Source organism: Talpa occidentalis, unplaced genomic scaffold, assembly GCF_014898055.3.
Source record: "Talpa occidentalis isolate TD23 unplaced genomic scaffold, MPIMG_talOcc4v2.1 talOcc4.8, whole genome shotgun sequence".
In the NCBI taxonomy this organism is placed as follows: Eukaryota; Metazoa; Chordata; class Mammalia; order Eulipotyphla; family Talpidae; genus Talpa; species Talpa occidentalis.
Window position 1 is genome coordinate 50,711,158 of NW_023605194.1, and position 27,301 is coordinate 50,738,458.

The 27,301-nt window shown below is 40.2% G+C and overlaps 1 protein-coding gene across 2 annotated transcripts in view; it reads right to left on the reverse strand.

Moving 5' to 3' along the window:
* Positions 1 to 1,860: 1,860 nt before the first annotated feature.
* ARID5B (AT-rich interaction domain 5B) overlaps positions 1,861 to 27,301 on the reverse strand; it is a 180,013-nt gene continuing 154,572 nt past the window's right edge. For both annotated transcript variants that reach the window (XM_037497967.2, XM_037497968.2), the window contains 2 exons: positions 12,491 to 12,689; positions 1,861 to 9,159 (listed from right to left, as the gene is read on the reverse strand). In XM_037497967.2, coding sequence (XP_037353864.1) covers positions 7,006 to 9,159; positions 12,491 to 12,689 — 2,353 coding nt within the window. In that variant the 3' untranslated portion in view covers positions 1,861 to 7,005. The remainder of the gene's footprint in view (positions 9,160 to 12,490; positions 12,690 to 27,301) is intronic.

Here is a 27,301-nt window from a genome sequence, read left to right on the forward strand (position 1 = left end):
TAACATTGTATAGACAGATGAAGTTACATTCAAATCTCCGCAGATTTAAAGGCGTGACTGGCTTACCAGATGCCGTAATTGCAAACTTTTTTCTTAGTGTTCTTTCAGTGCTTTGTTTATTCATTTAGTAAGTATTTACATGGCTATAATGTGTAAATCCTGAGTGAAAAATGGTGTGAAAACTATAGTCCCTGCTAATTTACTAACTGAAGTCTTTTTTTTAAAGATTTATTTATGCATGTAAGAACTGGGGTACAAGTGTGTGTGGGGATGGGTGAGAGGATTCACCAGAGACAGAGTGGAGAACAGAACAGGCAGATCAACTGAAATACACTGCTGAGGGGAGCAGTGGGTGAGTCAGGAGAGGTCTGCTGTGCCACGTGGGTATCTCCCTGGGTGGGGATCGAACTCCTGCTGCAGTGGCTGTGGATAGCTTCATAAGTTGCGTTTTAACCCCTTGTGCCACCGGGGAGGCCCCTAAGTGAAGTCTTGCCGAGATACAATGCTGCCTGCTTTCATGTTAATGTTGAAGGGTAAGGGCCGATATTGACTTGTGTCTGTCATTGGGTCAATCCATATGTGCACATTGGCCAACAGGTCCTTCTAGAGCCAGGCTGTCCCGTGGCACACCTACTAATCACACGTGGCTATTTCAAACTAAATGAATAAAAATTTAATTAAAGACTCAGTGTCTCTGTCACACTAGACACATTTCAAGCACTCAGTAGCCACATTGACTAGTAGTTAGAGTATTGGAAAACTGAACTATTAATATAAAACTTTTCATCATCCCAGGAAGTTCCACTGGACAGCTCCATTAAAGAGGGAATTTCAGTAATTTAATACTTGCTTTATATGGATGCCTCAGGGAACAGATCACCTTGTCCTCACTGGGCTGGCTGAATACCTATGATTATGGCTAGCATGGTGAAAATAGTTTGTTCTTTAAGCTGGTTAAACAAATGTTTTGGAATGTTATTTATCCCAGGTATTAGCCTGGAGATTGCAAAATTTAGGAATTCAGAATTAATGAAATGAAAATTGATGTGTTTTACTATACTCTCTAGGTCAATCTTGAAGGCTTTTCTTTCTTGCTCATTGTTCCTGGCCAGAGGTCACCCCTAACCCCACTCCCAACTTCTTTCACTTATGTACTTGTTGATGTAAAGGATCATCCATTTCCTGGTCACTATCAGCCCTGAAACATTTGTCAATTTTGGCTACTTTCCTAGAATAATCATTGGGCATTTTCATTGCTTTGGCATTATGAGTGACATCTTTAGCAAAAACACCCTCCTTCCCAATAGTACTTGCCAGCGAGGCCTGGTAAAAATAGATAACTTATCGTGTTGCTTCCTGTTGTGTATGATTCAAGTTTCAGATCTATAAATGCTGAATGTGTCACAGATGGAAGAACATTCTTTTGATGTACTGATGGCAATTCACATGATATGGTGAAATACACATGAATCAGAGGGAGAGCAAGGAGACTGTGGGGGTAGGGGTTCCTCCCTTGTTTGCTGGGTGCTGGATTAACAAAGGGATGACAGTCAACTAGAAGGTGAAGCCTCCCAACATGTAGCTGCAACTTCTGCTGGCTTGAGAAAGGTGGGCAGTGTCTTTCAGGGAATCAACCATGATAAGAAAAAGGGTCTTGTGTTTTTCATCAATGTATGTGTGGTGTGGTCTTTCTTCCAGAGTTGATATGACAGGCTTGCTAGTTGCTTACTCTCTCCTGTCTATTCAGAGTCCATTCTGACTAGATGGTGTGGTCATAAGCCAAGATACTCACCAGCTTTCTGGCCAAGCCCACCCCAATTCCCCACCCCACCTCTGGGACCCATTAAAAAGGGAGCAGATAAGGTACTATTTCACGAATGCCTCATTTCAACTAGTAATAAGCCAAGGGGAAGTCTGGAAGCAGAGGGTGAAGAGGCCAAAGATGAGAAATCTTTGTTCCTTGTGACTAAAAGTCAGAATATGCTATTTTCTTAGCTTTTCAACCCTTCCTGATTATGCATTAATCATCTCATTTAATGAAAGTCTCATTATCAAATCTGTTGATCCTTACTTTTAAGTACTTCTAAGACTTCTCCACTCTCCCAATGTACCACTCCAATTGAAATGACCATCTTGATATTACATTGCTCAGTCTACCTTCAGAGAGCAGCCCATCTGCCTTCACACAGGAAGCTAGCTACGGTGAAAAAGGTCAAATTTGAACATTTCCTTGTTTAAATCTCTTGTTGCTTAGGATACAAATCAAAATGCTCAACCTGGCCTATTACCTGGCTGGCCCCTGCTACACTCTCTGAGGTGCCCTCAACCTCTCCCTGGATCTTGTAATGCTGTTTCTGGTGTACAGGTTTTTGTTCAATTTCTCTAACAAGCCAAAATCACTCGGTTCCTGACTTGGGGCCTTGCCACATTTGGTATCCTGTGCTTGGAATATTCTCTCCCAGTTCTTCTCTCAACTGGTCATACCCATCTTTCATTTATCAATCACAAATTCCTCTTCATTTATCACTCTAGCCATCATCTCCTCTTCCTAGGAACTAGGTCAAGGTTTTGTATTTATATGGGTAATTATTTGATTAACTCTCTTCCATATAAGATAGATAAGCTCCAGAGATAATATTTACCTTTGACTCACTATTCCCAGTTCCTAACACTATGTCTGGCAATTGAAGCATGAGTAAATTTTTGTTGACTGAATAAATAAACAGTGACTTCTGTTACCTGTCAGGAGAGGAGTGTGGTATATAAGGATGTGCACAGATTAAGAGCCCTGGGTTCAAATCCTGGCTCTGTCAATTGGTTAGGCGTTATCTTTGGCGAGTTGATATATCTTGCTAAGCTTAATTTTCTCACCAGTACAATGGACATAACCATGTTCATTTGAGGTGGTGAAGATCAAAGATATTGTATGCCAATCAGTCACCAGAGGTTCTCAATGAACTACACACTCATCATCACACATCATTAATTACTGCCATTATCAGTTTGGAGACAACAGGGTGGAGACTGCCCTAGTAAGACCGCAAGGTTGCTCAGGAAGAAGTGACAGATTACTCACACCCAAAAGGAAACAGATAGTAACATTTTTTATTAAATATTACAGTGGATCAAAAAGTACAAAATATCTCTTGCCTGCTATGTGATTGGGAAACTATTGGCACGTAATACAGTATCAAAAGCAGTAATAAGTACAATTTGGAAAACATACAAAATTGAGTGTTTATAGTTGGCTCAGCATTCTTCTGGTAGTGTTTAAACTAATGCAAAGGTTACTCAATAACCTCTCCATTGGGAAACTATATAATATCACTGGGCCATGTTGCTATATACAAATAATCACCTTACAGAGCATAAAGGTTACATAGCTGGAATCACCAAAAGTATACAATATTTACAACACAGGAAAGTTTAAAAAAGTATAAACAGCCAAGAGATTATGCTGCTATTCTTCAGACATATTTCAACCAAGGGGAGACAGGCAGAGTATCAAATACATCAACAGCCAACACTGGAATTTAAGTGCTCAAGATAATCATTGCAATGGTGTGGGTCTCACCAGGGCAAACTTGTTCCCATTTCTCTTTAAAATTGGGACAAGAGTAAAACTGGACCAGATGGGACTTGGCTGACCACCACCAAATGTGACTTTGTGGGACAACAGTGAAGAGAAATAAATGGTTCTCTTTGAAGGCACACTACATAAAATAGTTTTGTGGGATCACCTCGAAACTTCCATCAGACACACCAACACAGTGAAATACAGTACTTGAGAATTCATGCACCAGGTCAGAAAGTTGTAAAGTCAACATTGAGTTTTAACAAACCCTTCTGTATATGCCCTGATAAACAAGTGAACTTAAGAGCTTCTAGCTAGTTAATAAATAAGTCAGTCCTGTGGCAAATAGTACAAGTTCGAATCACTTACTAGGAGAATACTTAATTCAGTTGGGCTGTTTTTTTAATATTGAGTTGCCAAAAGTTAAACCAGAAGTTACATGGAGAGGTTTTTCAAAAATATTATTTAGAATCTCCAGTAAATCACGGACTTAGTGCATTTTGAATTGCAACATTTCTTGGAAGCCACACTCAGTAAATAGATTTATGACTCCATTGCCAATTAGATTCCACAGTTTCCTTTACAAAACTACCAATAACAATGGTTTGATTGCACAAAGAAAGGCTTGTGCAATTCCATTCAATAATAAGGCCCCTTGAACTCAAACAATGCAAACAAAGCCTTATTTAAGACTTTTTAAAATGTAGTTCTCAGCCAATGAAGAATTCAATGGTCTTTTTGAAAGATTTCCAAGATCTCTGTTCGGAGTTTTTAAAACAAATAACACGCAGCTTCTGTTGGGAATGTATACCCCCATTTCTCCTTATTTGTCCTGATGTTTTGCTGAGGGTATGAGCTTCCTCAGACAGAAACAGTAAGTCTCCTCTCGGAAGAAAGAGAGGAGAAAAACAAAAGCTGGACTATGTTAACATTGCTTGAAAATGGTGTGATCGAATTCCAACATGATGAAACCAGACTGAAATTATTGCGGTGGGGAAAACAAATGCCCTGATTCCAAATGGATAGGTGAGGTGAGCTCCTCCAGAGACAGATGACCCCCATTTTCTCTGAGAAAGGAACTCATAGAAACCATGAACAATCTAGCCCATGTCTGCTGCTGACCACTGGAGTTTCCTTTGTCTTCCATGACCTCTGATTCTGTGACAATTCAGTCTAGTGCAACTTTCTAAAAAGTGTCCTGGCCAGCATTTTGCCAGCTGGAATTGAGATTTTTTTTCCCCCTCTATCTTGTGCAATAGCAGGATAATCTGCATTCACACATTTATAATCTAAATTCTACTAGTCTATCTATGGTTCTATTAAATATATATATATATATTATTCCACAGGAAGGTAAATAATTAATTGAAGCAAATGGAACTCTTAACACTAGATCTCTACATTCTTTTGTTTCCACCTTTGGATATTAAGTATGTTACATTGAATATTTGGCTTCGTATCATGGAGACATTTCAATACAAATGCATGGCATGCATGGCTTTAAGAGTCGCAGTTTCATTGTTACCAGTTTTGATTATTTTGCAGTCGAGTTACCTATTTAGAAGTTGAAAATTGTTATCAATTTTCATAGAATTAAATATTTCAGAGGTAAGAGACTTGGTTAATTATGGTTCTAATATCTACTGGTAGTGTTGGGGAGGGGAGATTGACAAGGAGTTCATCAAAGCAGTCTTAGCAGGGATGGGACTTGGAAAGAAAATCCACTTCTCTGTATTGATTGACCTTTACCATACTTAGCAAATGCATCCACTTTGATGTTATACCTTGGCAGCAAATGGAATAAAGTGGCAAGAATGACAATAAACATTCTCCACACCTTTTGACTGCTTGCACAGCTTGACCATTTTTTTCCCACATAAAAAAAATTATAAAGTGGACTGTATTGCCAGGTGGTTAAAAACACAACACAAACCACCCTAGGTGCTTGCACATACACAGAATGCATACCCCACAAGTCCCAAAAGGATGAATTTCTTTTGAAATTGGTAATTCGGTAAGCCAATTGTCCCCAAAGATGTTGCCTGGGAGGGTCTTCTTGGGAACAGCAAGAAGCCAAGTTGATGAAGGCAATGTGTCTACTTAAGACTCAAAATACCAAGGCCCAGGGAAAGTATCTGGTGTCCAGGCCTCCAGCTGTTCATTGGCTTCTGGATAGTTGAGCTCCATCTCTGTCCCAACCCGATTTCCCAGACTGTCAGGAAGGATCAGTGCCAACACCAATGTAAATCATTTTGGCTCCTGTTCTAATTTCTGAAATTCCTAAAATATCTGTGCAGCCCACAAATATTCCTCTAGACTCAGTTGTTATTCAGCAGCTTGCTGCCAATGAGATTTTTGTTTTTATGATTTCTCTGGTATGTAGGACAGTTTCACAGCCTAGATAAGGTGAATACAATGCTTGATATTTTCACATAACCCAATATTTCAAAGCAAAGCATCTGGCCGGGTAAGCAGTGTGTAAGCTCTTTTAACTATGCCATTTGTGAGGAACAAAATCCTTAAGTTGTGAATCTGCAAAGGAAAGTTCTTTGCACAATTGTGTGCTCTACTGGTTTCTTTTTCATTTGTTCCACTAGAATCGGTTGCTTCAATTTGTAAACAATAACTTTTCCACCCAAAGCTGCTCAAAATGATAAGATGTGGAAAAATTACAAACACACATGGACAACTAGGACAGTCGGTCACTCTCTGAAACAAAACAAAATAAAACAAAACAAAACAAAAACAGAAGACCTGCAAACAAAAGCGGTCAGCGGTCCTGTTTAATTAAAAAAAAAAAAAAAAAAAAAAAAAAAAAGACACAGAGGAACTGGGAGAAAATGGTACTTACTACCTGTATATAAATTAGATGAGCAAACAGTGATACGGGTAGTTTTAAGAAGCAAATATATACAGTCATTTTAACAGTGTTTACTTCTCTGGATTATTTAATAGTGTCAAAATGAAAGATCTATTGAAGTTTCACTATACATTGCATTGATTGAACCTTGGAGAGTTTTATGAAAAGAAGGGGCATCCCTTGGCATGTCTGCCAGTCTTCCTTGTTCTTTCTTTGAAATGCCTGCCCCCCCCCCTTTTTTTTGCTCAGATTGTTTTCCGACCTTCAGAACTCAGATAGGGTCCTCTAAGTTCTTCCTGGATACACACAGATCCCTTCACAAGACCCCCAGTGCAAAATGAATGGTCTGGGTGCCAGGGCATGTGTTGGAAGGGCAAGACTGACCCACCAAGACTGCAGCCGTCCCAGAAAATCAGGTATGCACACCCTCCTCTCGGCCCCTTTGGCCAGGTCTAATCTTACCCCCAGATTAGAAGAAATACTGACTTCTAATTCTATAAGCCTGATCACTCCAGCGTAAGGAGTGAAGCTTTGCTTGCCACACCGTTTGGGATGCTGGGCAGAGCTGGGCTTACAGTTTTGTACTGGGGTGTACGGACGACAGCTGGGAAGATGGAAAGGCAGCTTGAGGATTTATAGCAGCTAAAGGATAAATGCTGTTGTGCAAAAGGTCCCCGTATGAACTTCCTACAGGTGTGGCCGTAGCCAAGTGTCTGTACAGCTGTTGAGAATTTGTCGGTGACGTAAAAATCCCTCTTTGCATCACGAGCGAGTGGAAAGCCAGGGGCTGCATGAGTGGAGAAAGCACAGTCTGGTTTTTCAAGTACTGCAGAGAATGGGAATACCCCGCTGGGAGCCTGGAGTTGAGGCCCGAGTTACACAGGCTCCCGGAATACAAACCTGGGAAGATGGGGGAAGAGAGGGGGAGCTTGTGACCTTCTGACGTGCCCCCGGAATGTCCACCATGTGGTGCCTTGCCTCCTTCACCTTCCTGCTCACAGCCCTTCTCTTTCCCAGAGGCTTCCTTGGAAGGGTCCAGGGGAGACACTGCCCGGGCCTTTTTCCCGGCAATCACAAGGTCCAAATCCTCCAGGCTGCGCTTTATGGGACGCGCCGCCCCAATGTTTTGAGGGCTCATTTTCCGGTGCAGGATAGGGTGGACCATGCCTTCCATCTTCCTGAAACTCTCCAGTCTCACATGGTGAGGTTTGCCTGATCGGGAAAGGGATTCAGGGTATTTTTTAGCGGCCGACATGGTCATGGGCGATACCCGACAGGCTTTGGGGTGACAGTCTCGACTCTGGCTGCCAACCTGGAACTGGGCAATGCCTTTGCTCTCCTGAGGCCCTGGGGCCGAGTGGGCCAGGCCCAGGACCTTGCCGGTGGGTTTGTGCGGGTTCTTGGGGAGGCTCAGATCTGTTGGCTGATCATCCGTGAGGGCTTCAGTTGCAGACGACTTTTTGTCTTGCAGGTGAAGAGACGTGAGATAATTTACATGGAGCTTCTCTTGGTGTTTGTGAGAAGGAAAGGAATTGTTTTCTGATTCCCTGTACATGTCCCTGCAAGGGTACTTCGATGTCTGTTCATTGTGAAGATGGTGCTCGGTGTGTCTATAGAGGCTGTGGAGATGAGGGGACGAGTAGAAATCGGCCAGGAAGCTAGGCATGTGGGAGTGGGGTAGGGCCCTTTTCTCTAGCAGCTTCTCCTTGCCCTCCTGAATTTCTTGCTTCAGGACATAGGAGTCAGCAAGGGAGCTCAGGTGATGCTTGGAGAAGCTGCAGCGGTGGGGATCCGATCGACTCAGTTTGTCATGTTTAAAGATGTCACTGATGGTCTTCCTCTCCTCCGAGGGTTTGCTTCGGAAACTCTGGACATGCTGAATCACAGATGGCCGGTTGATTGCCGTATGGTCAGTGCTCTGGCCGTGGTGGGCCTGGGACAAACCGGAACACAAGTCATCCCTCGCAATCAACTTCTTTTTGCTGATCAAGGGGGGTGGGGAGCCATAGGGGTAGCTGCTGGAGAGGCTGGCCCCACTCACTTGGGACAGAAGTTTTTTCTTGGCCAGTGGGGACATGATGCCCGGGTTGCCCCTTGAGTAGAGCAGGGGAGTGTAGTTAAGTCCGTGGTTCTCATTCATAGGCCCAGTCAGGTCTTTGTCTTTGAACATGTCAAATGACTGCACCACAAGGACCTTCGGGGTCTGCTTCAGTGCATTGTGGATGTCATCACTGCCCAGCTGGTCCACCTTCACAGTGCAGTTGGCAATGTAGTCTGCCACCGCAGGCAGTTTGTCATCCTCCATGTCACTCTGGTTTGCCAGTGGTGGCTGCGTGGTGGAGAAGCTGGAGAAGGATACTTCTTGGAGTTCATTTTCAGGACTTTCTGTAAAACAGCAAGGGTTGGGTTCTTGTTTTGAGTCCACAAGAGCACTCGAAGAGGTGAGTGACTGTTTGCTGGGGATCAAGGCTGGATCCCTTTCCGGGGCTGATGGGGCACTGGGGAGTGGAGCAGCAGGTCCCTTCTCTCCTGGCTCCTCTGTCACCTTGTCACCAGTGGCACCTGGATCTTTTTCGTTGTCCTTTTCTGGGTCCACTCTGGACGCCAGGGGCCTTGCTGCAAATTCCTGGTATCCCTCCATTTTTTTCTTTTCTACTGCTGGGAGAGGTTCAGTGATGCTTTTCTGGTTTAAAGTCTCTTGTTCCTTCTCTTGCTCTGATGAAACCTAATAAAATATTTCAAAAAGCCAGTCAGAAGGAAGCCAAATCCATTGACACATTTTCCTATGAAATAAAATATTACACACAGCAGTTTTTCTCGAAAACAGGCTTGTCAATCAAGCTCAGCGAGTTTCTGTAAAGCTTTATTACTCCCCAATCATGGCTCTAAACAAAGAAATCCAAATTACAGAAACATTAGATAAAATATGCATATTCACTTTGGTCCCTTATGAGACACCTATCAAAATAGCTAAGTGTTATGTACTGGTGGTATACAATCATATCACTCCTTGATTCTAACGTATAGTTTAATTCTGAGGTTGTCTTCTTGTCAAATCAGTCAATTATCCAAATGGGTTTAAAATTACATGTTGTGCTTTATGACACTTTGGAGAAAGATTTTTTTTGAGCATCTCTCTTGCAAAAATCCAAGCAACTCCATGTCAACAACAAAAACAAACTTAGTATAACTTCTTGTGTCTTTCTTTTAGGAGAGAGCAAATCCTGTCCCTAAAGTACCTAAGATGATGTCTAAAATTAGGGATGCTTAAATATTAGTAACTTCTACTCATGCAGATAAAACTAAAGCATCAAAAATTATGCAGCTGCAATATCAGTTTATCTACCTGAGGGACAGAAAGATGCTTAGTCCTTCCGGCTGCAAGACGTTACATTTCTATTAAAGCTAAAAATGAAGTTGTCAACATTCAGGCAGTGGGTGTCGCCACAAATACAGCTTTTCTGTTCATTGAAATAAGTTGTAACCAATGAGATGGATGCTGTTTATGTGTCCCTATTGACAGAAGAAGTTGTGGGCATAATTCAACCCATTCATTCCATTATGTAGCTGTGCAAACTTTGACCTCCGAAGGTCATTTTAACTTTTCATCTGTGACCCAGCTGACTGACAAGCCCTTTTAAAACAGCTGTCATTCTGCCCTGACAAGTTTCAGTGGAGAACAGTCATAGGACAGTTGTATTGAGCTGGCCTCCCCTACCCCGCCATCTCATCCTTTAAATGTTGTTCTTTGTTAAGAAGTATCAACCATATTAGCATTTTGGGTAAGACTGAAGATGTGGGTGTAAGGATGCACAGGGACAGAAAATTTAAGGAATCATACCATTTGGTAAATATTTCTCCTTAAATCCACTTAAAAGACATTCCCGCTTTTTAGGAATGTGTTATACCTAAGACCCTTTGCTTACTATCTTTCTTTTTTGTACTAGTTGTTGAGTAGCTGCTTTTTTCCTGTACAAGTATCATTACTTGTTTGACATTAACAATCATCATTGGTCTCTTGAGCTTATTATACATTGCATGCAAATACAGAATGTATAAGGCATAGGAAAAACAGCAAATCGTATCTCAATGTTAGTTTCTGCTGGAGCCACATTTGAAGTGGAGTCATAGAGCTAACAGTCCTACTGAAGTTTTTGTGACCTAGGCTTTTCATTCAAAGGAGTCCTGTGCTTTGGGTTGTAAAACAGGTTTAGGAAGTCTTTGAAATCTAGACAGAATAAAGGATGATTTTCTAGGACAGCATTTTATGATCTGTCCTAGTAATTAAATGGTGCCTTCCCCCCAAGTAATTTGCAGTCCAGTTACCTGGAGACATTAGGTTTGACTAGAAGGGTTAGTAACGCCAATGAGTTTATGCTTCGTATTGAAAACATCAAAAATAAAAAACACTGGCTACAATAAAAATTCAACCCCCAAACTCCAAACACATAATCAATGGGAAGAAATAAATCAGGTAAATTACATGTGTCCTTGTTGGAAGAGGGGAACAATTCTCAACCTTTGAAACAGTGTGTGATTTGGGGACATTTACATAATATAAGTTCACATAACCTTTGGTATTCATGACACAGATCCATGAAGGGAATAAATGTTGGGGCCTACTGGAAACAGGGAGCCTTAAGCTTAGCTTTTAAGGATTTATAGGCTACAGGGGTCAGACTACTCTTGGCAGTGGTCATCTCCCAAGTTGATGGACTCAGTGTGGGGGCCAACCTTCCTCCCACAACTCACGAACCAACCCATTTCAAACTTCTTTCCCTAAATGGAACCATTCAAGGTCACCTGGCATCTTGGTCCTCAGTTTGACTCCTGGTGCTTTGGCAATTTTGTATGTATGGTATCTACTAGAACTCACTGATCCAAAACCTTATAATAAATTACCAGGCTAAGAGGATAAAGGAGGAATGAATTGTAACTTGGAATCTCCTTGCTTTTGGCCATTTTTGTTGCAAGCTTGTAGATGTTCATAAATCTCAGCACCAACTTTTATTTTGTCTTTTTAATTACTAAAGCTTAAAATAACTACGAAATTTGAAAATCCCTTTTTTGTATTGAAACTATCTTCTTATACAGGAAATCAGTTAGGTAAGTTAATATCTAGTTAGTAGGTTGGTGTGTGTGCTGTATGTCGTAAGCCAGTGTTTAATTAGGGAGTCTCTTATGTGTTCATTATAAACCTTATTTTTCAGGGGGTGTTTAATATCAGCACCAAAATTCCCTCTGGGGTTGAATCCTAGAACATGCTGTCTCCAAATGTAGTTGCTAAGTTTCTTTCTTTCTTTCTTTTTTCTTTTTCTTTTTTTTTTTTTATGGGCAGCAGGGTTTTTTATTATTCATGTTGAAACACAGCCCAGATCGGCCTCCATGACTGGCTGCCTGCTGACTGTAATGGCTTCTACCAAAGAGCTGCAGGGGGCTGCGGGTAGCTGAGACTTGTTTTAAAAGGTTCAGAAACTACCTGTTAACATGAGAGATAATAATGGTTTCAGAGGAATCATTTCAAAATTTCCCTATAAATAATATGTACTTAAGATGTTTCTAAATTGGTCTTAACCCAAGGCTGCATAGAGGTCAGTTATTCAAGACAATCTGTCAAGTTTTCAGGACAGTTTTGCAGACACACAGCACATCAATTTCAACATCCTGCCTTTCTCGATTCCACAAACGATGTTTGAAAGTCACACCAGCTCCTGGGATAGCCTGGCTATGAAATGGCCAGGAAGTCAAATCTTTTACATTGGAGTCTGTTGGCTTTTAAGCACTGAAGATCTGGCTCCTATTATCAGAGTCAGCATTTGCTATCAGATCGCTACAGGATATCTGCATCTTTCTAGAACCTTTCTTGGTCTATTCCATTTAATACCATGCACTGACTTTCAGATCCTGAGCAAATGGAAGGGTCTTCTATTGGGGGGAACCATGAAGTTTAGATGATTTGATTTCCTCAGTCTAGAGGCAGCTGTGGATGAGGGCTCAGAAGACCCCAAGGCAGGACAAGTCTCACAAAGCTATTTATGTGGAGGAGAGCAACTCACCTCTGATGCATCCTGGGGCTTTGGGGCATTCTCTTTTTCTTTCTTGCTCTTAGGGATTTCATGTTTGATGCGTTTGGTTCCTGATACTTTTGTTTTATTCTCATTTTCCTGTGAACTGTTCTCCTGTTTCCGAGGTTTGATTGGAGGCAGGGGCTTATCTTCCTCTCCTTTAATAAACCTTTCATATGGTAGGATTAATCTAAAAGGATATCAGAAGAGATGATCAATCAAAGAAGGTAATTCCAGTAGCATCAATGCTGGGGTGGGGGGTGGGGATCGGTTTACTTTCTTTTTCTAAATGAAAGCAATTTATTGAATGAGTTCATCTCCAATGACATCAATGCATTTCTAGAAACTCACTCCACAGTTTAGTGATCTACTTTCCTAGTCAGAACCAGGTACTGGGAATTAACATACTTCTTTGCAAGACCTCCTTCGGGTTATGTGAATCTAGATACCAAGGTTACCAATGGAAGCATCTAAGATTACATCATCACTGCCCATGGAACCTGGTAAGATGTCAGTTTCAACACAGCAACAACAATGATGGCTGCTATTCACTTATCATTCCACCAATGACATTTACTGGACATCTACTCTGTGCCAAGAGAGTGTTTTAAGCATTGAGATACAGTAGTGAACAAAACAGTCAAAGTCCCTGACCTCATGAGGGACTTACATACTAGTAGATCTTAGACCCACTATAGAGATTATTTCATGTAATCTCCACGACATCTTTAAGGAACAGTGGTATTGTTAGTGCTGTCATTACCATTGTTCATATTATTCCCTTCATAACAGATGAGGCAGCTGAGGCCCCAAAAGTTAAATAATTTGCCTGAGAGCCACACCAGTTGTTATTGTTGGAATTTAAACCTAGTTCTGCCTGTCTTCAAATTTGTATTTTCATGTATATCAAAATATAGACCAGACACTTAAGACAAAGAGAATAGCAGGGAGAAAGCACAGTGTGGCTGAGAAACAGCTATCTTATCCAGGAGCTCTGATGGGGGGAAGGGGGAAGTAACCCCTGCATGAGGTGCTCTGTCTTGGGGTGCCAAGTAAAAGAGGGCTGAGGGCCCCAAAGAGGAGAGGCAGGCAGACCACTCAAACCACAAAAATCAGAGGGCTAAAAAATTCAAGTATTTTAATTATATAACTTTTTAAACAAAGTACATAAAATTGCTCTAAAAAGAGAAACATCAAACAGCTCTAGTTTTAATCTGTTTTCCCTTTGCGATGTAGCTCTTGATCTGAAAGGGAAAAATAGCTGATGTAATTAAAAGGGATGGATTGCATTACAATCTCAGTTTCAACTTCAGTGATTAAAGTTTTTATAATGCATTTGGTATGATTAATGACTCACTGTGGGATTAATACAAGACTCAGCCTTAAAAATATGAACTTTAATACAGCAAACATAATTTGTTTTAAATAAGACAAGTTGACTCAATGAAGAAAATGTACTTGGCTTATAAACAACATAAATCTGTTCAAATATTGGGCACCCTAATTATTTTTAAACTAAGGCTCCCAGGCAAAAACTTCTTGGTTTGGGTATTTGTTAGCTATCCTAAAATTGGTTTCTAACTATGCAATTTGGATCTCAATGACTTAAACATACACAACTGTTCGGGTTTGCTGCCACAGACACAGCGACATTTGTGATCGTCATATTTCACTCTTTAAGAAAATACCAAGTAAATTATGGGAAAAGAAAATCCCAATTTATAGCGTAATAGAAACAAAATTCATTTACTGAGCATGCTCGGACAAGGTATGTGCAAGGAGGCGTGAATAATAGTTTTGAGCCCTACACCTGGCAGCGGGCCAGCCGTGAAGATCAACACCGCCCATGGGGAATAGTTATCTTCAGATCCCATTACAAACTGAGTTTAAACATGTTACAGCTGCTAAAACTGGAAACTGTTCTCTCTATGTAGACTTACTAAAATAATACATGGCTGCCAGATACCTGCTTCCCACTGTAATATTACAGTTAATGTTTATATAATAAAAAGCATAACTAAGAAAAAGACGAGAGAAAAAAGCAATCTTGTTCATACTTGCATTTATTCTGTCTCATCTGTAAAGTCCCCAACATCCCCCCCAATTCCTTTTATCTGTGTGGCTCTGCCAGGGACTTTATCCCCTTCAACATGGGCAGGCTGGGGATTTTTGTCTAGGGGCAAAATGCATTGAATATATTAAATTGGAAGAAATGCTTTAAATTGACTTTAATGTGAACATATTTTTATTGTTGGAACAGATAGGTTTGTTTTACTTTTGTTTGGTTGCCATGGGAACTCAAAGAGCATTACAGTCTGGGTATTGCAATGGTTACCTTTGTTGGTACCACCTTCCCCCCAATTCTATTCTCTAATAGAGGACACCATGAGGGACCTCTTTGCTGAGGAAGATGAGAGCATTACTTTTGAGTGTGGGAAGGGAGGGTGAGAAGAAGCAGAGACTAGAGAGGGGAGACATCTAAGGTGGGCCCTAAAGGACCCTTCACCTCAAGTTCTGGGCCAACTCAATTCTCTAGGTGGGTGTTAAGGAGACTAATTTCCTAATATAACTTTGCAAGTTCATGAGGCAGGACAACATTTTCATTTCATTTCTTTCTTTCTTTCTTTCTCCCCCGGCCCGCCCTTCCCTTCACTCAACTAGGCAGCTGGCTGGCCAACAGCAGTAAAAAATACATTTCTCTTTGCTGGTCAAAGGCCTAAAGCCAGAAGCAGGAAATCTGGAATTAAATGTTTCTTGTATCTGGAAAGAGGCATGACTAAGGTAAAACTGAATCCAAACACAAGCCCTGCTTGTTCAAAGCTTTCAGAGGAAGAGTGAGTAAGTGAGTGACTGAGTGAGTGAGTGTGTGTGTGTGTGTGTGTGTGTGTGTGTGTGTAAAGGTCAACTGAGTGTTTTTTTTTTTTTTTCTTTTTCTTCTAAATCACTGAAAGATAATTATAGTGGCTCAGGGAAAAAAGGCTCCCAAAATAAAACAAGAAAGGCACCAGCTAAAAGGAAACAAGTAGAAATATGACCAGCTAAGCCCTGAAGAACAGGCCTGGTCTCCACAGCACACAAACAATTGCTGTTCATATGGTGATTTCCGTTCGGTGTGATTTTCACTGAATGTTTTTTCAGTTATCCTGACATGGTACAACACAATTACCCCACAGGATATGATCTTATCATTTGATTATTAGAAGTTTTTACAGTACAAGAGGATGAAAGCTATTATAAGTTTCTGAACATTTCACCATTTAATGTGCATATGATATCATTAAAAACAGGTTAGCCAATATAAGTTCAACATTGCCCAATGCAGGAAGCAGAGTAGGTTTGTAGGGCATAAAGAATTCAGTATAATGCAACGTCCCTGTGCCTTGCAGATGATTATTCCTCAAATATTTGTACAATAGAGATTTAATCAGTTTCTAAACTGTACAGATAAAAGCAAATATGCACCCTAACCCAAGATCTTATTACACAGAAGAAATATTTTCAGTGGGTTGCAACTCTAAGAATGCGGGTTGGGTTTTAGGTGGTTGGAAGTAATAAGGAAGAGAAGCAATATATTCATTAGAAAATCTAGAGATTCCCCCACCCCTTTTACATCTAGTCTGGGGATTGAAAGCTCAGCAGATAAATGGGTCTTTATTATTATCCAGATTTCACATTTCAGATTAGCAGAATGCTTATTTATGATGCCATTAATGGATCTGAAATAGGTAAGCCATCATGTATTAAAAAATAACATCTTTCCATAGGCATAAGATTTGTAACAGCATGAGATTTTATTTTTCCCTAGGAATAATACAAGAATAACATTTTCCACCCCAAAGCAGAAACAGTAGGGGAGCCTTTTGCTATCACGAAGATTCTTATTAAATTCAGTCACTGTGAAAAAAGCAAGGTTCTTTTTTCTCCTCCTTCTTCTTCTTTTTGTACAAATAAAGATGACTTAAAATCAACCCAAGTTAAAATTAACAAATCAATGGCATTATAACCTTGATTTATTAGTGTCTAAGCCACTAAATTATCATCATACAAGAAATTGCTGGTTGGAAAAGATTTTTGGCTTTGTTAAATATCAAGTTAAATAATGGTGCTCAGTATATACTAGGATTTTAGATTTGCCTCATCTGATATTATGAACAATTCAATACATTTCTCTACAGCAGAAGTCAGGGGTCAGCAAATCTATTACTATAATGTAAGTAATCTGGCAACCTGCCAACTCTTTCTCCCTTTTATTATTTTTTTTAAATACCAAGGAAGATGATATTATATTTACAAATTCTAAAATCCTCCAGGGCCTTGCCTCTCCTTCCTAATAAAAAGTGGCAGCCTCATATTTGAGAAATATATATCACATAGTCCTCATCATTAGCATTTTATACAAAAGAAGAAAAGACCCTTCATCTTTATTAGGCAATATTCCCCTCCCCTCCCCATAGGCAGTGGAAAAATAATGTCAAATCTCATCTGAACAAGTAACCACTAATGTCTCCTGTATTGATTAATGCTTGCATGGAACGACTGAACTTTTGGGCCAAAACATTTAGCAAACAGTGCTTAAGAGGAGAAATGAGAATCCATCTATTTATAGAGCTCTGAAAAATGATATTATAATTATGTCTGGAATTGATTCAATCTGGAGAGTCGGGGAAAGAAGTGGAAATCTTTAGGGTTGCATTTGAACCTCAAATTCACCCTAGTTCGTTCATAGGCATTTTTAGGGTATTAAACCAGTGAAAAATTCCAACCTCTAAGATTTGCTAGTGCCCTCAGAACAGAATATTGTAGGAGCAGAGGGAAATAAAGTTGGTGTGTGTGTCCGGGCAAAAATACTACTACAGTTCTTACACTATTAGGGTTTTTTGTGGCAGTAGAAAAGAAATGACATATTGGTTCCACTGGGGCTTCAGACCTGATCTGATCCCAAATGGAGTCATTACACCCTCCGAGTTGATTCCAGGATTGATAAATTCTACGGCTTGGCCAGCCATTTCCCTTCTCAGCCAGAAATTGAAAATAAAACTTCACTGTGAAGTGGGTAAAGCAATCTTTCACCAAATGTGGAGCCAGTGGAAGGTAAATTTTTCTTTTTTGAAGATAAAGTACATACACTTTTTAAGGTTCCAAGAAGTACAGAACGTTTCTAATCTCATATACCATTGACTTCTCAGGATGCCACATCATCACTACTAAAATGGCAGAGGAACATTGAGCCTTGAAACCAAAGTCAAATACACAAATGTGCTATATCAACATGCAGAGAAGCAGGGATGTTCTTCCATGGGCACAATACTCATTGAGTCTTTCAAAAGCCAAGCTCCATCCAGGAAGATGTGGGGCTCTATATAATGATCTCCTCCATTTTGTGGTGTGAGTTTCAGTAGAGCAGGAAAAAATAGCATGCTGAGTGTGAGGAGGTTGAAAAGAGGCCTTCAGGGTCTTCCAGCAGACCAAGATGGGAACCAAATGCTTTGAGCACCAAACCAGGTTGGAGCCATAGAGATGGACTTGCAAGCCATAGAGAGGATGCCAATGGCAGGACCCATCTGAGCCAAGAAAACTGCAGGAGATTATAACATTGAGTCTGTGTACAAGTCTTAGCATGTCCATGAGCTACTGAAGGCAAACTGTACATAGTTCTTTAAAAAGGAAGTAGGTAAAAATATTTGTATTCTATGCTGAGGTACCTAGAAGGTATGTGTTCCATTATTGTAAGCAACAAAACATTACCACTTGTCTTCAGAAAAGCTCTGCTTTGGAAGAAATATCTCCTCACCAGGGGCTTATTTCCTACCAAGGAGCAGTAGAGGATGGACCTGCTAGGTCCTGAGGAAAGCATCTATGCTCTCCATTTGACCCTGACATAGTGGGAGAGTTGTTTCTTAGGCCCACTGATAACTAATGCCTTCCACGGTGCTCCTGAAGTGCCTGACCCTAAGCAAGGAGAGGACAAAAGGTACTTGGTGTCGGGATCCTACAAAATGGTGGACTGACTCCCAGAAAGTTGTGTTAGTGTGAGAGCGACAACTCAAGGGTGACAGGTCCCCTGAACTAGAGTTACTTAGAATGAGGAAGCCTGGATTAGAGGGGAGGTAGGAGGATGGGGAGAGAAACATCTAGTTGCTCTTACATATTAATTAAGCATTATATTAATGTAGCCACCATGCATTAAGTTTCTATTAATACCAGATACTTGGTATGCTTTCACTTCAGCCTTTATAGAAATACCAACAGGTATATAATTTTATTCCCACTGAGGTTTCACAGTGAAATGATTAAATAGCTAGTCAAAGGTATGCAGCTATTAAGAGTCAAAATCTAAGTTCAAACACAGACGTGCCTACCTTTGCTAGTCCAAGCTGCCTTCCACTAAGCAAGGTAGCTATGACTCCAACACTGTCTAAGGGAAGCTACTGAAATGACCACTCCTGACTTAAGAGAATTCCCAGTCTGAAGAAACCATCCAAGAAATCAGAATGATGAGCGCACTCCTTTTTTTCACAGACAACAGTCCTGGGGAATACAGCTGTGGCCATTCCACAAGGGGTTAACTCCCCACAACAGAAACACACCAGGAGAATCATACCCCAATTCTCCAAAAGGAGGTAACACTAGTTGGATTGGGCCCACCTTGGTGCTGGGTAATGAGAGAAACCCAAACACCATACTTCCATGTGAAGTCCAGTTTATAGCACTTAATCCGAGTCTGTGTTTCTCAGAGTCTCCCATGTAGGCTGAAAATTCCCCCAGGGTTTTGCTTCTGGGATGCCCTCTTGCTACTTCTGCATGTTTACATTGATGTTAGCCCTGTGACTTTCAAACCAAGACCACACTGAACAAAGTTTGAAGAAATTTAAGACTGACTTTATGGCCCAGGGTTAGACATACTCATAACAGAGCATTGGCCATAAGCGGCACCCAGCCCTCCATGTTGCCAGCCAGTAACGATAGCAGCCAACATTCTCCCTGAAAAAACAATGACTAACTCAGAATCAAGTTGCATGGATCTGTTTCGAGCGCAGATGAATGTTATTTGAGGAATAATAGACAAACATAACACCAGTGTTCTCAATAAGCTATGCATCCCCCAAATAAAGCTGGCAGTGTCCATATGTAAAAACAAGCAAACATCTATTTCCTTTAAAGCCCAGGCATGTTAGATTCCACAGGTCCCAGAGCTTCTGAAATGTTCAACAGTTCTCCCAAACATTTATTATTTTGATCAAACTTTCTAATAACTTGTATAAAGCCGAAATGTTCCAAGAGATTTTCAGTGGAAGAGTTAAGGATATATTTTAATGGTAAACAATTACATTCTTCTGTCATCTGATAGTTTTTTTCTTTCTTTTTTGGAAACATGCTTTCTGAATTTTCAATAGTTCCTTTGTGAAGGCATCTGTTACTCACATAATTGAAAAGATGTTTGTGCAGTGGTATGCTTGAGAGTACAGTTATTTAATCTTAATGATAAAGCCCCGAGGACAGAAAATCATAAGTAGAAACCTCTTGTTATTTATCAAAAAGAAAAGGGGCTAAGACACCTAATCTATTCTCAAATTTAAATTCATACTTGATGAAAACTATCAATAAAACATGGGACCTGCAAAGTTTCTTAAATACTATAGCTAGGTTCAAAGGAGAGGGGGGAGGTAGGGTGAAAACAAAAATGAGACAATAAAGGAACTTGACAAAGAAAAACTGCTGTTTGGCAAGCTTTTTTTTTTTTTTTTTTTTTTGGGTCAAACAAAGAACTTGCTGTAGTTTACAGCATAACATACACACTTGATTAGTTTGTGCCTGAGGGTGTTTTTACACTCAACAGTGTAAACTCCAACTTCTATTAATTACAACTTGCATTTAGAGGCAAATTTAAGAATTTTTAAATAGAGATTTTTCAAAGACTGTTGTTTATTTTTTTTTTAAACAGAAACCAGTTTTTCTACTCCAGGGCCTGGCTGGGGTTTTGTTTTCCTTTCTAGAAGTTTCTTGAAATATCCAGGCATTGGAAAGTTATCAGAGCATTTGAGGCATGCTGAGTGAGAAGGAGGGAGACTCTTGCTTATGGAATTACCTTACTGTCTTTTAGGGAAAAATTCTTTACAGATGATGAGAAGCTAATCCAGGGTTTGGAGCTTAAACCCACCCAACTCAGGTCCTTCCTAAAGATAAGCATTGTGGGATGAGCATGGAAAAGCAACAGCGATGCCTCCGCCTGCCTAAATACCAGCGCCCTGGAGATTTAATCCACATTATGTTTGGATATATTGAATTCATTCAATCCCTAATTCCTGTGTACCTGATATGTTCAAAATATTGTGTTGGGTGTAATGGGGAATCTCTTCACTGTTCTTGAATTCTACAATTGAATTATTTTATTGTAGATAAACTTATGATTATCTATTATAAGTCTAAGCTAATTTCTTTAAGGTCCATTCCTAGATGCCTTTGCTTATTCCAGTTGGAAATTCGTTCTTTCTTTCTTTTAATCCCTGCTGAACTTGTTATTTGTATGTGTTGCTCACCTAGTGTTTATAGCCTTAACTCACTTTCTGTATGAATAATAGACTATGAGTCCGCTCATATGATAAGTTAGATAAGCCAAGGATTGCAGCACCCCCCAATTCTCATGAGTTGACAGTGATGTCTACAGGGTGCCATGCAAAGAAAAATGATGAGGCTGAGCCTAGGCTCACAAGCAGCAGCATCGTATTCTCTTAGCAATTTCTTGCACGGATGTGACAGCAGGAGCACCTCCTCATTGTTTGCCAACCCACTTCTAAACTCTGTGGTTCAGACATTTTCATAATCCCTGAGAATACTCTGTACATGCTAGATGTTAAGAAACATCATTTGGCTCTTTAAGGCAGCAGCAAAGGAAAAAGGCAGTCAATCACATGGCGAACCTATGAGGAACAAGAAAAAGAAATTGGGCGCGACAAGAAGGCTACCTACCAATGCCCAATATAATCTTAGTCTACACTGAGAGACTTAGGCCCACAAATACTGTGTGTTCCATCTGGAATAGCTTTGGGTATCCTAAGTGACACAATTGGAGGCATCTACATGAGAGCAAGCCCAGATGGTGAAAATCCATAAATTCTGCTCTGAGTGTTGGTTGAATGGAATAGGAAGACTTTGAATTGATGAGAAACTTTTTTTATTTTAGATTTATTTATTTATTTATACAAGCACTGGGTACAGTCAGAAGCACGGGAGGGTGAGAGAATTCACCAGAGACAGAGCGGAGAGCAGAGCAGACAGACTGACGAAGTACACTGTTGAGGGGAGCAGTGGGCGGCAGGAGAGGTCTGCGCACCATGTGGGACCCTCGCCGGTGGCCGGGGATCAAACCAGCACTGCAAAGACTGGGCAGCTTTGCAGCCCAGCACTCAACCGCTGTGCCACCAGGGGATGCCTTGATGAGAAACTTTGCTAAGTGTATAGAATTATGCTGCCATGGAGAAAAAGGAGCACAGGGAAGGAGCCAACCCCAGAAGGTAAGGTAGGATCCATGCAAAGATACAGAAGGTAGTTTTTTGTTTTGTTTTGTTTTTTTGGTATATGAAGAGTATTTAGATAAACTCCACCTTGAGTAGTGGCACTATTCCCTTGACCTCCCACACAGGGTGTTTAAGCAGAAACTGCCTAGACCAGTACCAAAGACAGTTCAATGCTCACAGAACCTGGCAGGCTGTAGGCTACATTTTGCACATATGCAAGATTATAGCTCAGCTTATGAGACATATTTTCAGAAATACTGAACCAATATTTGTAAGAGAGCTGATCTCACATAAATATCCAGAAAACACTATAAGGGCTGAAAGCACTCTGACTGCATCTGCCTAAAGTAACAGCATTGGTTGATCCAACTGGACCTCCCTGGCCCTGGGCTGTGTGTGTGTCTCCCCACTTTCCCATCTGACTACCAGTACTCATCTATACTACCTGCCCCTGTAAATGTCTGAGTTTGGTGTGGAGCTTCTCCAATGATGAAGGGTAAGAGGCTAGTTTTTTAAATTTCCCACCTGTTGCTTACAGGGTGTAAAATACCCTAGTAATAAATTATACAGGAAATGAAAAATTTAAAAAGGCATCAAAATACAAGTTCCATTTTTTATTATACTCAGCAGCCATAAAAACTGCTAGTTCAGCATATCAATGCTTATCACAACTGTTGTGCTTAGCTCATCACAGGCCAGCAGCAAACAGTTCACAGATGGGTCAGAAAACCTCATCTAATAGCAATGGTCAGGAGGATTCGTTGAAGAACTCTCAATTCTAACAGGCTGAGATCCTGCCTGTGACATTCTGAATTATGTATTGACTTCAAGGATATCAAAAGGAGCAAGAATAAACCAAATCTTGTCCTGGGCATGAACAGAACTGTAGCTCTCCTCACTTTTCTACAATATTAGTTGAATTCCTCAGAACCTGATATATTTTTGGCATTTACCTTAAAGCACATACTTAATCTTACTCAAAACATGAACTTCCCACACCCTACCTTCCACTGCAGAAAAAAAAAGAGACTGAAGTTCCAGCTGACTGTCACTAGGGTTCTGCCCAAATGCATCTGGCTTAGGTACACTCCATTCCAAGTTGTGGCAAAGAAGGAGCCTCAGTCATGTGGCATGACACAAGGAATGATTATGGGAAAAGCAAAAGGCTAGAATTTGCTATTGGGCATCAAGTATACGAGAAGATAAAGGGTAATTGCTCATTTCCCCGCAAACAAATCCATTTGTTTATGATTTTGATTTTCTAAATTCTCAAAAAAGCACATCATAAAGTACTTTTGCCTTAATGCTTCTTTTAAAATCCTTAATAACAAATTCATGTGCTCCACAGAAACAGACCAGTTAATTTATTCAGGAAAATTAAAACCAGTAATCTGGTATTCTGTGTAAAGATTTTTTTTCCCTCCTGCATGTACTTAAAAAACATTTTTTTTTAAAGAAAACAAATCTGCATGTAAAGACAAAGCCTTTAAAGTGAATCGCCATTCCAGAAAATCAAGCTAAGAGAATTCTATGAAAGTAACTATTTTGTTTCTTTACTGATAAAAGGTACCTTTTATCACCTTTGATCAAGCACCTTAAACAGAGCTGGACAAGAAAGAAAATGTCTCCTTTAGAAGGGTCTTGTCCAGGAGGAGATGGGCATTTTTATTTTGGCATTCTAATCTACTCTAACTTTATCTATAAATCCTGAGCCAGAAATATCTAGAATAACCACACTTCATAAGCTTTGTTGAGGCTGAGACATCTATATGGCAACAGTCTCATGATGGGGAAACATTAATGCTTTTTATATTGGTGATCATCTGTAACATGAGCAATTAAGTACAGTACTAATGGACTATGGCCAGGAGCCTGGTACTAATATTAAACACTGACAGAGATGAATAGGTTTAGAAGCAGAACCAGGCTGACAAAGACATTTTTATGAAGTGCTTGGACCTATTTGATTTAAACCAATCAGAGGCAAGTTTGGGCGAGTCAGGCCTTCAGCGACAATGATGCATTCACAGGCATTGTACCATTTCTGCTATGCCTTAAATAAAAACACCCATTGATTCTTTTCCACAACCCGCGCTTTCATTATTACACTCATTAATAAACCAAAAGTGCCCAACTAATATACAAGTAACATTTACTAAGGAACCAGCGACTTTTTCTTGTTGGAAAATGAAAACATTTACTGGAAACATGAACCACACTGCATGAAAAATAAATCAGTGTATAATGCAGAGTAGATCATTCATTTCTTCTTCTTCATCTTCTAGGAAAGCAAAGCTGGTGGGAGGGAAATAGGCAAAGAACCAAGTTTCACTAGAGTGAAAAGGATTAGTGACCAGATGAACGGGCAGCAGAGAAGGACCCCCAGTCATCCTGATCTGCTTTGGAAAGCTTTAACAATTTCCAAGGATATGTCCGGATTAGAGGTTTGCCCATAACACCCTGATCCTTCTCAACAACAGGAACTTTCATGAAAACGTGGCCCTTGATCAACCTAGTAATCTCTGAATTGGGTTAGCAGAACTTGCACCTAGCCAGAATGAATGAAATCTGCCAGAATCACTAAAAACAACTTTAGCCAAGAGCTTCACAACTTCTTTAACCAAAGGAGAAATAGTTCAAGTTCCTGGACGTTTCAGGTTGTCCCAAGCCCTTCTCTGGTGGATACATCAAGAAGTAGTAAGATCTCTAAAGTTGTAGATCCCAAGCTCTTCTCCCACCACCGCACATATAATCTGATTTAAAAAATCGATCATCTGCAACCATTGGCATGTTTAATGACCTGGCCACAAAAACATAGAAATACCTTCATGGCAAAAGGAAATGCCAAGGAAGAGTTAGTACCTTGCTAATGACCCTGGAACACTTGTGCACTCATGTGGGTTTCAGGCTTTGGGCAAGGATTTCCATCTTAGGAGTCCCACTGGCAGTAAATGACTGTCTCTCAACTCCAAGTTCACCCTCTGAGCTCTTCACAGTGATGCTGGGATTGGGACTCTGCACATTACATGTCTCTTTTGTTAGTTATCCTCCTACTGAGGTTCTGTAAATGGGACCCCAGCACGCTGTGAGAGGGGAGAAGGGACCTCCTTTTTGCATTTTACTTGCTGTTCATTTCAATGCAGCTCGACACTCACCTAGCAGCTGCAGTTGCTTCTAGCCTTTAGCTTCTCTCAACAGTCCTCTGAGGTCTAACGCCAGCCAGAGAGCACAGCCTTCTCTAGTCTGAGCCCAGCAAAACAGTGCTCCTCCTCCAAGCTCCTGAAGGATTGTGCTAGTTGAGTGCCTCTCCCTGGAAAGGATCTGAACTCTAGCCCAACTCTTTGAAGCCTACTCTCCAAACTTTATTCCAACCCCTTCTCTCTATTCCCTCAACCCTAGGGAAACTCTGATTATTACCTCCATATGAACAGTATTTCATACCAGCACTTATTTAGCAATTTCCTCTAATCCATTCTCTTTGTTGAATGCATAGTGTGGTTTTTATTTTCCTTACTGGAACCTGACTGCCCAGACAATTCCTAGATTTGGAAGAGTAAATGCGACAGCTTTTCAAAAAATTTTAATACAGTGAGACATACTCAATCTTTATGTATATCCAGTCTGCTCCCCAAAATGAGTAGAAAAGAAATTTTAAAAAATCTTTAATGATGTTTCTTAGTTGCTGAAGTTTGAGACAGCTCTACTAGAAATTTCCAATTTGACTGGCTGAAAGCCTTTGGGATTTTGCTACTCTAGGAGGAGGTAAATCATGAAACAAAGTCCATAATCTTCAAGAAAATATATATTGGCAGTTCATTTAAGACAAAGGTTATTTTATCCTGACCACTGTTTGAATAAATTCAAAACACATACACACACACACACACACACACACACACACACACACATCTTTTAGATTCAATCCTTTTTCCATCCCAAACCTGGCCTATTTGTGTTTTGATGATGCAATGATTTGTAATACATTTGATTAATTTTCACTCATTAACAAGGTGAGCTACCTAGCAGCTGAGATACAATCAATTTTTTCATAAAGTAAAAATTTTCAAATTTAAATGCTATCTGGTCCTTTAATTGTGATGGTTCACATTTTGGGGACATTTACATACTGAGTGAGGGAGATTCACAATCAGAATACAAGCTATTTGACCACAGAGACGGTGTTTCTAATGAAAATGTTCTGATTAAGGCTTTGATTGTATGTCAAAAACAAGCTGACTCTGGCATCCTTAGGTGCTATTTACAGAACATAACCTGAGGTCCCACTGCTACTCTTTACTGGAACACCAGTGTGTACCTGTGTACCTGTTACGTGCAGTGAGAATGTGGATTTCTGTATTAAACTCTGAGAAAAATAACACATTTAAAAATCTTTCACACTATATTGAAAACACTATGAAGAGTAATAATTTGAACTCTTGTTACCAATTTTTATAAATCCTCTGGATTATAACACAGTCAAGTAAGACAATCATTTGGGAATACTTTGTGGGAATTTTTAATGAGGTACTAAACCCAGCTCAGTTTACCATGCTTATACCTACAAAAACATTCGAAGTTTTTTTGAATGGCTGTACTAAAAGAGGCTCTGTATTTAAGTGCAATACAGATAAAAGGATAATTGAACTCAAAAGAAATACAACTCAGAGTTGATGTCATTATCTGAAGACTCATCTGTTTGATTCCAAGGTGGGTATTAAGCATCTGGTTGAAGTTGGAACAGTAACTGAGTATGTGAAGAGCAAGCAATAAATTCAGCTGTTGTATTTCACCTCTCAATCTGGTAAGTTAACCACCTGGTTTGTTCAGCTCACTGTGCTTTGACTTCATTCCACCCACGATCATTGTATACACACACACACACACACACACACACACACACACACACACACACTTTCTCTCTCTCTCTTGCTTCATTCTCACAAGCTCTGAATTTAAAACCAAGGAGAAGAGTCAGTCAACACTTCATCAAGGAAATGCCAGTGATAAGGAAGTTGCTACAACTTAAAGTACAGGCTTGAATCTCAGAACAAGAATAATGCATGAATTTGCCAGCAGTGTGGGTAAAGTAGTCCAAACGCAAAAGGGAAATATTCCTACAAATACAAGTTTCATAGTAGCGAAACTGGACATTCTTTCTTGTTTGCATTATTACCACTTTCTGAAGAAAGATGAAATTGTTAGAAAACTAAACCACACAGAACTTGGCAAGATTTCTTGGGTCAAAAGCATTGCCATAAAAGAAAAATACCAACATGGGAAAAACAGC